The 12427-nt window shown below is 41.5% G+C and overlaps 1 protein-coding gene across 2 annotated transcripts in view; it reads right to left on the reverse strand.

Moving 5' to 3' along the window:
* Nucleotides 1-6398, reverse strand: part of DERA (deoxyribose-phosphate aldolase) — a 123699-nt gene extending 117301 nt beyond the window's left edge. Inside the window, exon 1 of one of the 2 annotated variants that reach the window (XM_055280511.2) lies at nucleotides 6156-6398. In XM_055280511.2, coding sequence (XP_055136486.1) covers nucleotides 6156-6186 — 31 coding nt within the window. In that variant the 5' untranslated portion in view covers nucleotides 6187-6398. The remainder of the gene's footprint in view (nucleotides 1-6155) is intronic. The other variant, XM_055280512.2, reaches the window with a different exon arrangement.
* Nucleotides 6399-12427: the final 6029 nt, after the last annotated feature.

Genomic DNA, 12427 nt, shown 5'->3' on the forward strand with positions numbered 1-12427 from the left:
CAGGTGGATCACCTGAGTGCGGTCAAGAGTTCGAGACCAACACAGTAAAACCCCATCTCTACTAAAAATACAAAACTAGCCGGACATGGTGGTGGGCACCAGTAATCCCAACTACTCAGGAGGCTGAGACTGGAGACTCACTTGAACCCGGGAGGCGGAGGTTGCAGTGAGCCGAGATTGCACCACTGCACTCCAGCCTGGGTGACAGAGTGAGACTCTGTCTCAAAAAAAAAAAAAAAAAGAAACAGGATTGGTTTTTAAACCTAGGAAGCTGAGGCCAGCCCAAAGACTGGAGTATGAAAGGTGACGTTTTACAAAACTGTAAGAGACCAAAACAAACACATACACACAAAGAAAAGCCCCACTCTGTTCACCTTGAGGTCACTCCCTGGTCACCATCACATGATGCTCTGAGGCCCATCAGCATATCCACATGAAGCAATTCCAGAGGAAGTCTGGTTTTGACATGCCATCCTTGAAAACGTCACTAACATCTAACCCTACTCTCATAATCTACCAAAGTTTGGACTTCTCCATTCTCCCTCACGATAAACTGCATCTTCTTTGAAACAAACTGCAGTGGTTAAGATGTGGGTTTATGGCAATAAAACAGTAATCTTTTACGTCTTAAACAGACAAATCAAACCTAAAAGAGTAACATTAACATTATTCACCAGTTATCTATTTGACTTTTCTGACATTAGGGTGTAGTGCTCCCAGTCAGCACCAATCAATACAGTGGTTAAGCATGTAGCATTATTAGCACCAGATCACCTGGGCTTGAATTCTGGCTCTGCCACATTAGCTATACCCAACTGGTTTTTGGCAAGTTACTTAAAACTCTCTGTACCTCAGTTTGCTCATGTGTAAACGAGGATCATGCTGCCTCCCTCACAGGGCCATTGTGGACTAAATGAGAATTTCAAGCATTCAGCATAGTGCCTTACAAGTAGTTAGAGCTCTATGTTAACACTATCATTATACCCAGCACCTAAGCACAGTGTCTGCACACAGTAGGCATTAAATAAGGTGAAGAATTATTGTGCAAACAGATAGCCTTGCCTATTGTTGAGGTTTAAGATTCCATTCTAGGCCACCCACAGTGGCTCATGCCTATAATCCTAGCACTTTGGGAGGTAGAGGCTGGAGTATCACTTGAGGCTAGGAGTTTGAGACCAGTCTGGTCAACATACTGACACACAGTCTCTATTAAAATAATAAATAAATAAATATCCATTCCAAAAATTAACCATTAACTTTGCAGTGGAAAATCACACCATCACCCAAATCAGAAACACTCTGTACCCAAGTTATACCTTAGCAGGAATGCCAAAAATGAGCTCCCTAAATCCCTAATTCGTAGGTTCTTTTAAAAGGAAATTAAAAATTATAATGCAAAACGACCAAGACATTCTATTTTCACAACCCATTTAAAGCACAGTCTAGGTACATCTAATTTTTAGACAAAAATAAATGAAAAATAATTGCACATCACACTTGCATTTATTTTACCTTGTAGCTCTAGCTTGACGTCCAGCTCCTGAACCAGATCTATTAATAGCTCTGTGAAGGCAGTGACCATCCCTGATTATCTCGTACCCCCAGCCTAGGGTAATACTACCCAGTACAGATTGGTACTCAATAACTACCTAAATAAATGTGCTTCTTAAAATAAATCCCACTAGCCTGGCCAACATGGCAAAAACCCATCTCTACTAAAAATACAAAAATATTAGCCAGGCGTGGTGGCGAGCACCTGTAATCTCAGCTACTCGGGAGGCTGAGGCAGGAGGATTGCTTGAACCTGGGAGACAGAGGTTGCAGCGAGCCAAGATCACACCACCGCACTCCAGCCTGGGCAACAGAGGGAGACTCTGTCTCAAAAAAAAATACAAAATCCCAACGTGGTTATTTTTCAGATATCTTTGAAATGTTGCTTTTTGTACAGAAGAGTTTTCAGACACACAGAGACAGAGCAGAGAGATCCTTAGAAGTCATCTAATAACACCCCCATTCTCCAGACGCCTCCAAAGATAACATTTGCAAGGAAGTTACACTGTCTACATCCTTTATAGGCTTCTTGAGATATCTCTGAAGACAGATGTAACAAAACCGAATCTTAATACTCACACAGAGGAAGAAGGTGCCAAGCTTCACAGCACCTGTCCAGGCAACCATACATGGGGACCAGGTAGATTCCCCAGTTCCCCCAAGTAAGAAGCAGCTCTCAATTCATTCCTTCATTCAACAGACTTTTTCTTTCTTTTTTTTTATTATCTTTTTTGAGACACAGTCTGTCTCCAGTCTGTCGCCCAATGGAGTGCAGTGGCACAATTCCGGCTCATTGCAACCTCCACTCCCTGGGTTCAAGCGATTCTCGTACCTCAGCTTCCCAAGCAGCTGGGACTACAGGCATGCGCCACCATGCCCAGCTAATTTTTGTATTTTTAGTAGAGACGGGGTTTCACCATGTTGGCCAGGCTGGTCTCCAGCTTCTGATCTCAAGTGATCCGGCTGCCTTGGCCTCCCAAAGTGCCAGGACTATAGGCATGAACCACCATGCCCAGCCTCAAGACATTTTTGAGGGCCTTCTGTGTACCAAACACTATTCTAGGTACTTGGGACACATCAATGAACAAAAGAAAGATCACTACCCATGTGACACCTACATTTTAGGTAATAGTTAAGTGGCATCTAATAAAATAGAAGAATATCTGTACATTTTAACAGACTGTATAGGGCATAACAGTCTAGGTACAAAACTTGATAGTACCTTGGAGATCATTAAGCCAATGGGTCTCAAACTTGGGTATGCTTCAGTACTACCCATAGGACTTGTTAAAACTCAGAATGCTGGGCCCCATCCTCTAATATTAAAGCTAGACGGTACATTCCCTATTTGGAAAACATCTTTCATACATCCAAATGCCAATGTTTTCCTTAAAGACTTTTTAATCATGAAGGTCAGGTTTAGTCTCAAAGGAATTCTATTTTTTTTTTAAGTCTATGAACTAGAAGTATATACAGCAAATCATAAATAACAGTGATTGGACTAGTAATAATTCTACAATATTTTTGTGCTAACTGTATTTTCTAGAATTTTTACAATAATCATGAATTCCTTTTGTAATAAGAAAAGGGAACAAAAATGTTAATTTATTTTAGAAATTAGTTACAATGTTTATTAAAAAGACTTTCAATTAGAAAACTGTTTTAAAAATCATCAGTTAATATAATACATAAATTAAGACTGAAAGTTTTTTTCCCCAGTACCTAATTCAAATAACTTATTTTAGCATTTCAGTTTAAACCTGTTTGGATTAAGGATTAATACATGTGAAGGAAAAAAATCTGATTTTAACAAATAAGATAATAAAAACGAAGCTATGATCATTTCGACAGCTGCATAAAAACCACATTTACTATTATTCTACCTGGCAATTATTTATGTCTACACTTTTACTTTTCAACAAATGAATGGAAGTGATTGATTCTAATTACTGCAAATAAACAAATTTTAAAATGTTCAATTATGTTTTTTGAAAGAAAAATTTAAAACGTCTAAGTTTTGGGAAATTTAGGGCACATCCTTGATGTATGCATAATCACACGGTCATATTCCTGGGAATACCAAGGTAAGACACCACCCCAAACCTGTCCCATATCCCCCACCTTCAAGGATATTCCAATCTAAGAAATGTGCCGTTATTACTAAAGACCACGTTCCAGAGATGGGACTAGAGTTTAAAACATAATCAGCTAGAGGACAGTGACTAAAATAAAATCAACTAGGTTAGAAAATCAACTGTCTTTAAAATGATAGATTTACTCTCTTACCATTCGACAAAAATTCCAGAACACCTCTTGGAAGTGCAGACTGTTTAAGAACAAGTCAGTTTTAAGGAGAGCGAAAAGGAACTACCTGTATGTGTTACATATAATTTAGAGCCAATTTTCTCAAAATTAGCCCCTAAAACCGTAACTCCATAATACTAATACTGAGAGGTATTAGTACTGAGAAGTACTAATGCTGGCAGCCCTCACAGCCCTCACTCGCTCTTGGTGCCTCCTTGGCCTCAGTGCCCAGTCTGGCCGCGCTTGAGGAGCCCTTCAGCCCGCCACTGCACCATGGGAGTCCTTCCCTGCGCTGGCCGAGGCCGGAGCTGGCTCCCTCAGCTTGCGGGGAGGTGTGGAGGGAGAGGCGCAGGCGGGAACTGGGGCTGCCCTGGGTGCTTGCGGGCCAGCGTGAGCTCCAGGTGGGCGTGGGCTCCACGGGCCCCCGCACTGATTGCCGGCCCTGGTCAACGAGGGGCTTAGCACCCGGGCCAGCGGCTGCGGAGGGTGTGCTGGGTCCCCCAGCAGTGCCGGCCCACTGGCGCTGGGCCTTAGCTGCCTCCCTGCGTGGCAGGACTGGGGACTTGCAGCCAGCCATGCCTGAGCCTCCCCTCAGGCCCGCCCCCCACTCCTGGGCTCCTGTGCCGCCCTAGCCTTCCTGAGGAGCGCCGACCCCTGCTCCACCACGCCCAGTCCCATCGACCACCCAACAGCTAAGGAGTGCAGGCACATGGCAGGGGACTGTCAGGCAGCTCCACCTGTGGCCCCGGTGTGGGATCCACTGGGTGAAGCCAGCTGGGCTGCTGAGTCTGGTGGGTACTTGGAGAACCTTTATGTCTAGCTAGGGGATTGTAAATACACCAATCGGCACTCTGTGTCTAGTGCAAGGTTTGTAAACACACCAATCAGTACCCTGTGTCTAGCTCAGGGTTTGTGAATGCACCAATCAACACTCTGTATCTAGCTAATCCAGTGGGGAGGTGGAGAACCTTTGTGTCTAGCTCAGGGATTGTAAATGCACCAATCAGCACCCTGTCAAAACAGACCACTGGGCTCTCTGTAAAATGGACCAATCAGCAGGATGTGAGTGGGGCCAGATAAGAGAATAAAAGCAGGCTGCGGGAGCCAGCAGTGGCAACCCGCTGGGGTCTCATTCCACACTGTGGAGGCTTTGTTTTTTCTCTCTTTTTAATAAATCTTGCTGCTGCTCACTCTTTGGTTCCACACTGCCTTTATGAGCTGCAACACTCACAGCGAAGGTCTGCAGCTTCACTCCTCAGCCAGTGAGACCATGAACCCACCAGAAGGAAGAAACTCTGAACACATCCGAACATCAGAAGGAACAAACTCCCCCACAAGTTGCCTTTAAGAACTGTAACACTCACCGCGAAGGTCCGCGGCTTCATTCTCGAAGTCAGTGAGACCAAGAACCCACCAATTCCGGACACAATACTGTCTATACTGAAGACTTACTAGGTGTCCACAATATACCAAACTATTTTACATGTATCCTCCTATTTAATCTCCTAACGGCTTTATAAGGTAACTACCACTATAATAACCATTTTACAGATGAAGAAACTTAAGCGCAAAGTTATTAATTTGTCCGAAGTCATACAGGTAAGAAGTTAAAGATCCTGGATACACAGATATCCAAGCTATAATACTTAAACCAGGCGTTTAAACCTTATCTTGATCATGGTTTTGCTGTTTGAATTATAAATTTTTCACGTTGTTTTCTTGCCAATATTTGAACAAATATAAAAAAAGATGAAAACTGGGAAATAGTACAGGTACTTTTACAAATCTTCGTAACTCTAAAATCCCACGCAATCTGCAGTGTTACATTTTGAGCACAGAAGGCTGACCAACTTTTCCACGAGCTCGGCCACTTCAAGGTTATGGTTAAAATTACCTACGGAAATCCTGCATTAAATTACACAAGTATTCTATTAAAAGGAGGAGAAGGAAGGTTTTTATCTGGTTTTACCTGCTTGGGAGTTGTTTTGGGTTTTGTTTTTTTGGGTTGTTGGGTTTTCCAACCAGCGAGCTAGAGTGAACGAAAAGGTAGGAAGATGATAATCTAATCCTTTCCTACTCCTTCCGCATACAAGAGTAAAGCTTAGGTGCAAAGGCAAGCGGCGCGAACGTGCCGGGTTCGGCCTTTACTTGGGGTGAGTGCGGACCAGACGCCACTGCTTCCCGCCCTCGCGAAAACCCCTCAGGGACCCACAGCCAGGGCACTGGGCGGCGGCAGGCCCTGCGCTAGTCCCGGCGGCGCTGGACGCGAGAAGGGATGGGGAGCCCCGCGAGCCCCTTACCGAGCTCGGTGCCCCGACTGTGCGCGGACATGGCGCAGGCCGCTCCGGAGCTGCCGGCTGGTAGGCGCCCGCCTCAGCGCGGCGCTCGGCACTTCCTCCTTCCCGCCAGCTGGAGCGCTCGCCCCGCCCCTGCCTTCTCCCGGGGCGGAGTCGCGGGCCCTAGCCACGAGGTCAGGACCCTAGGCTTATTGCTCAGCAAGGAAATCGCGCCGCTCCCCTCCCCCGTCTTCTCCACGAGGTACCGAACCGGAGCGCTAGGTGGCTCCCGGAAATAATGCTACCAACACCCTTTTAAAAATACTGAAGTTGCCAATTGCACATAATAAAAATATTCGTAGAAACTTTTAACTAAGATTATATAACAAGAAGGGAGAGAGGATCCAAGTGCAGAGCTCTGCAACTTCAGATCTGAAATGTCAGCAGGGATCCCATATCCTTGTTAGGGAAACCAAGGAGCAATCAAGGGCCCCAGGCACGCTGACTTTTCTAATATACACGTCATGAAAAGCAGCAGCTATGTGGCCTGAAGAAGGCAAGGGCTTAGGAGTCAGAAGACCTGGTTTCTTAGCCTAGCTCGGGCAATAATTAAATGTGTGACCCTGGGCAAATTAACTGCTTTTCTGAGCTTCATTTTTCTCATCTGTAAAAGAAGACCTTGACAATTTCTTGGTTCTTTAAAATTCTATGATTCTATAAAGGTAAAATGCTTCAGCCTGATTTCTCTGTGACCAAGAGGTCAAAATTGTCGAGTCACTCCACAACCTCAATAGTTAACTTATCTGTACTCACATTTAGAGGCACCTCTGCTATGAAAACAGAGTACAGTTAGTTATGATTTGTCTACCATGAGCCAGTTATTGTGCTAGGTGCTTTCATACATCATACATAGATGTATGATAGCATTTGAGTCTCTGAACAGTCCTGCAAATAATGTATTTTATCTCCAATGCTATACCTTTAGACATCAAAGTTCTGAATAGAAAGTCATCCTGGTATAGTGGAAATACAGTGGGCTCAAAATGAGCTGAACCCATTAATATACCAGCTCTTCCATTTAATAAATGTAATTTGGCGGTTCTAGAAAAATAGTCTGTCTACTTACCTGTAAAGTGGAGATGATCAAAATATGTTCACCTTGCAAAGCTGCTGAATGTATGCAAGGCATCTAGTACATAACATGGCATACAGTAGATGCTTAAAAAATGGAAGCTGTTAATGTTATTGTCAAGTTCATACAGTAATTACTGAGCTGTTTTAAATAGGAATAGTAATATTTGTATACTCCTCTACACTGAGCTTTCAGCCTTGTCCACACACAGCCACTGTTGAATGTTTCGGATGTGTCTAGATCCTATTCATACATACTATAGCACTTTTCTTTTTTATATTAACCTTGAAAAAGAGAAAAGCAGGCCCTGAAAGCCTGGAGCTGGCCTGAAACTCACAACTGGACCCTGGTTTTCCCTGGTTAAACACATACAATTTCACAGAGCAGCATCAGCCAAGGCCATTGTGACCATAACGGATCAACAAAAACATAATCATAATCATGTCTGATAATAGAAAACTATGAATATTGTTCAAATAGCCCCTATCCTAGCTATTATGACTTCTTTACCAATCAGTTCTAGCTTCACTCCATTCCTATGTTTTAGATAAGAATTAAGATGCCCTATTATAGAACTATCACCAGTTCCTACCATCATCCAGTCCAGATCAAGGTCCCACCTTCCTTGAACTTTCCCCAAATCACTTGCGACAGGCCCAAATCCTATGTCGTTTCTAACATCCTCTTACTGAGACACCTCACATTAGGTCCCCATGGCAAGCATTCTCCCTTGTTACAATAAGTCAATAAACACAACTTTGTCCACTAGTAGGTGTGTTACTGGTGGTCTCTGGCTGGAGATCATTCATATCTCTAGAAGATACAAAGGCAATACATGAAATTCTATTTTTAGAAGTCGACACAACTCCAAACCAGATTCCATACCATTCATTACATAAATGTTTGTTTGTTTTTAAGTTGTCACATCCTTAGTTGAAAAATCAGAATTAGGGCAGCCTCTTAAAGCAAACGTTTTAGCAATATATCAGTCAAGAATTTCTCAAGGACTTTTTCTAAAATGGACCTGTTGAATGTATTAATCTCAAATTAATCTCTGCAGTTTAAAAGTATGTTAATGTGGCAACATTAGGAGAGACAGCAGGGATAGTATGCAAAAAATGAGTTTCTTTCGCAGAGAAATGTTCCTATATTTCACTTTGTGAAGATTCCTTTTAAATTTATTGCCTTATGAAACTTCTGAAGTATCCCTAAGGCAAGTCCCCTCAAAGAAAGAGCTATAGACCACTACACGGGAATCACCCAAGAGCTTTTTCTAAAGCAGTTCTGGGCTTCCTCACAGCCCTACTCAATCAGAATCTCTAGGACCCTGGAATCTGTAATTTTAATGTTTCTTCAAACAATGTTTATGCAAACTAAATGTAAAGAACCACAAACAAGAAGCAGAGGAAAATAAACTACGCATGCCAATATGGATCCATAGCCCAAACTGACTCTTACAAGAGTAAAATTGCTTTTAAAGTATTACATGTTGTATTTTTTAAGCCATGTAAATTTTCATGCTATTCCTATTCATTGATGTTTTTCAATGTAAATTTTAAATTGCCAAATAAATTACCTAATTATCCTCCCACCCTCACTCCTCCTTTAATTGAAATTAAAGCTCTAGGAATACGTAATATTTATCTTGAAGCTTCTAAGAACCTACCAGTCTTGGGAGATAGGAGTAAAAAAATTTTAAGGTCCGAAGGGCATAGATCATTTGTGTTTGGTTCATCATATATAGGATCTAGTACAGTAGTTGGCAGTTAGTAGACTGTAAATATTTGTTAGATGAATGAGTGTATATTGCTGTCTTTGCTACTTTTCTTATACTGCCTATTGTTTTATCCAGTCAAATTTCATTTGATATAGTCTCTACTCCTATGTTCTAAGAGCAATTATTCACAAGTTCATTAGGTAAATAACCACTTAGACTACAAACCGTCAGCCAGCATTCTAGGTCAGATGGAGAAAAGTATAGGAGCAGGGAGGACTATGAAAAAGTGTGAATATTAGAGTCAAAATATTTTAGAACTGGAGGGAGACTAATAGAACATCCAATTCCTAGTTCATGGTAAAATTTTAAAAAAAGAATTATACTGAGTGTTTTATGAAGCTAAATTTATGCAATTTAAAGAACACTCCTTCATTCTGAGACTACGTTGTTCACTACCAATTTGAATTTTAAAATGTCGTTTTATAAAGATCATGGTGATAATTATTTTTTCTTTTTTAATAGCTTCAGTTGGCTAGAAGCCGGACTATTCCATCTCCTCTCCCCCATTTTAAAGTCTATTGGCCACAGAGTCCTAAAGCTTGGGAATCACTGATAGAATATATAATACTCGCTAATATTAAGTGCTTCCTATGAATTAAGCCCTTTCCATAAATTATTTGGTATTTCATATTTATGAGATTTTTCCTGAAAAAAATCTGTGTGTGAGAACTCTTTTCTCCCTGTACAGATAAACTGAGGCTAAGAGAGATTTGCCTGTAAGTGCTAGAGGATTGCTTAAAACCTGGCAATATATACTCACATAACAATATATAACCTTAGACTACACACTACTATTCCCTACTATGTCTTAGAAGCTAAACTTATTAGACAAACCATTAAACCTCTCTGAAATTCAGGTTTTCCATATATGCAGTGGAGACAATTACCTATCTCAATGGATTACTGGGAGAGATTAAAAAGTGACACATATGTTAACATTAAAACCTAACATAAGGCACTTGTATCATTTCCATACTCGTCCTTAAACTAAAATCAGTTACCTTCCACTTGACCATGTTCTATTCTCTCATTAAAGTGATTCAATCTATGAAGTATTATTATTGTTCATTAGCTATCATTTAGATGCATACTTAGGCCTTGTTTCCAAAGGTAAATTTGTTAGATGCCTCCAAGAACTCTACTGATCTAGTCACCTCAGTCTAAGTGACACTATAGCACACTTGCAATTAAGCATTTCTATATTAAATAGATAACCAAAGAAAAGCTAGACCCCCTCTTATCTGACAGTGTTCTTGCTTTAACAATGTTTTCCTGAGTAACCCCCCAGTGTAGCAGACAGACATGCACAGTAACATATAGTAACCTAATAGGAACCGCTTTTTAAGTTGTTAATCCCCTAGGTATAAAGCATAAGCAAGGTAGCTAGTTGAGAAATATTTTCCATTGGTCTGCTTTTTCAATGCCTCATCTTGTTGTTGCTCCCTTCTGAAAAATTGCATCCATTTTTCCCCAACCTTAGTCTCAAAGAAAAGGCAGCTAAATACTTCCATGGAATTTGAGCAACTACTAAAAAATGTAATCTATAATTTGTTATAAATTATGGTACATCTTTACTATGCTATTTTGTAGACATTAAAAATAATGTGTTGAACTTTACTGACATGAAAAATATTCTGAAGAGAATTGAATGACCACACTGAATCCTGGCTTCCTGAAAGAAACCTCTGGATGACACTAAAATACAGAAGTAATTGACTCATAAAAAGGTAAATTACTAATATTAGGTGGGAACTTGGGATACCATGACCTACTGGAAATTAGGACCTAGAGAGGAGACTCCAGAGGATGAATGGGATGAGAAGGCAAGTGAAAGCTGGATTCTTCCTGGGTAACTTCAGTCTCACACCGGCTGAAGCTGTACACGGGTTCACTGGAGAGGTAAGAGCTTTGTCTTGCCATGTCTGCCATGCCCACCAATGTCTCACTCTTCAGTGGAGGATGGCCTGCTACATATGAGATAACTGGAAAACAGTCTTCCTGGTCTGACATAGATTACTGGGAGAGATTAAAAAGATTTGGTGAGGGACTTGTTTCAACAACTATTGAGCACTCACAACATACCAGTCACCTTTCCAGGGAAAGGGAGACTATCAATGAAGCTGAAAAACATGCAACAAAATTTCAAATAGTGTTAACAAGTATGAATAAAATAGGACTAAGTAAGAAGTGACAAGAGATGGAATACAGACCAGCTGGAGGACTGAATGTAAAGAAAGGATCCAGCCAAGCAAACATTTAGGTAAGAGTGAACCAAGTAGCAGAAATATCAAGTGAAAAGGACTTGAGACAGAAATGAGGCCACTGTGGCTAGAGCAGGGCAAGCAAGAGAAATATGAAAAAGCCACAAAAGGTATCGAGCCAACGAATCATAAGAATTTGATATAATGGGAAGCCATTACAGATCTTAACAAGGAAATCACCTCGTCTCTTCAAATCCTAAAGCAATTACCTTTCCTACTGTGTGGAGTATGGATGGGACAAGAGCCAGATGAATGAGTAGGGGCAAGAGGGAGCAGTTATGAAGGAACTGAGAAATAAAGGTAGCCTGCCTAGGGTGTTAACAATGGAGAGGAGGCAAACCATAGCTTCGAAGAGCCCATAGGACTTGCATATAGACATGGGGATGAGAGAGAACAGTCACGGATTTCCATGTCTTTTAGTTTGAACAAGTAAGTATAAGTTAGTACCAGTTAGTGGAATGGGGAAAGGTTGAGGGAGTAACAGGTTTGATTAAAAAAATCAAGACTTATGATAGGTAGGTCTGAGTCTTATGAAAGATTAAGATGGAGCACTCAACTACGCTGTCAAACTCTGGTGCTCAAAGAGGCAGGCCAGGTAGACAACGTATAGACAACAGTGTAGAACGTATCAGAAGATCTTGAGTAACAGTGGATGTTATTTTTCTTTAGAGAACAGAGCTAGAAAGTACAGCCCAGATCTGAAGTCAAGAAAAAAAAAGGAAGAACTGGCAAATACAAGAGTCAGTTAAGGTATAAAAAGACCCTGCCAGGCGCGGTGGCTCACATCTGTAATCCCAGCACTTTGGGAGGCCGAGGGGGGTGGATCACGAGGTCAGGAGATCAAGACCATCCTGGCCAACATGGCAAAACCCTGTCTGTACTAAAAATACAAAAATTAGCTGGGCGTGGTGGCATGTGCCTGTAGTCCTAGCTACTCAGGAGGCTGAGGCAGGAGAATCGCTTGAACCTGGCAGGCAGAGGTTGCAGTAAGCTGAGATCACACCATTGCACTCCAGTCTGGATGATAGAGCGAGAGTCCCTCTCAAAAAAAAAAAAAAAAGACCCAGGAGTGTAGTTTCATAGAAGCTAAAAAAAATCAAAAACAAGGAAGTGGATGATTATTGAA

The sequence above is a fragment of the Symphalangus syndactylus genome, chromosome 5 (genome assembly GCF_028878055.3).
Source record: "Symphalangus syndactylus isolate Jambi chromosome 5, NHGRI_mSymSyn1-v2.1_pri, whole genome shotgun sequence".
Lineage (NCBI taxonomy): Eukaryota > Metazoa > Chordata > Mammalia > Primates > Hylobatidae > Symphalangus > Symphalangus syndactylus.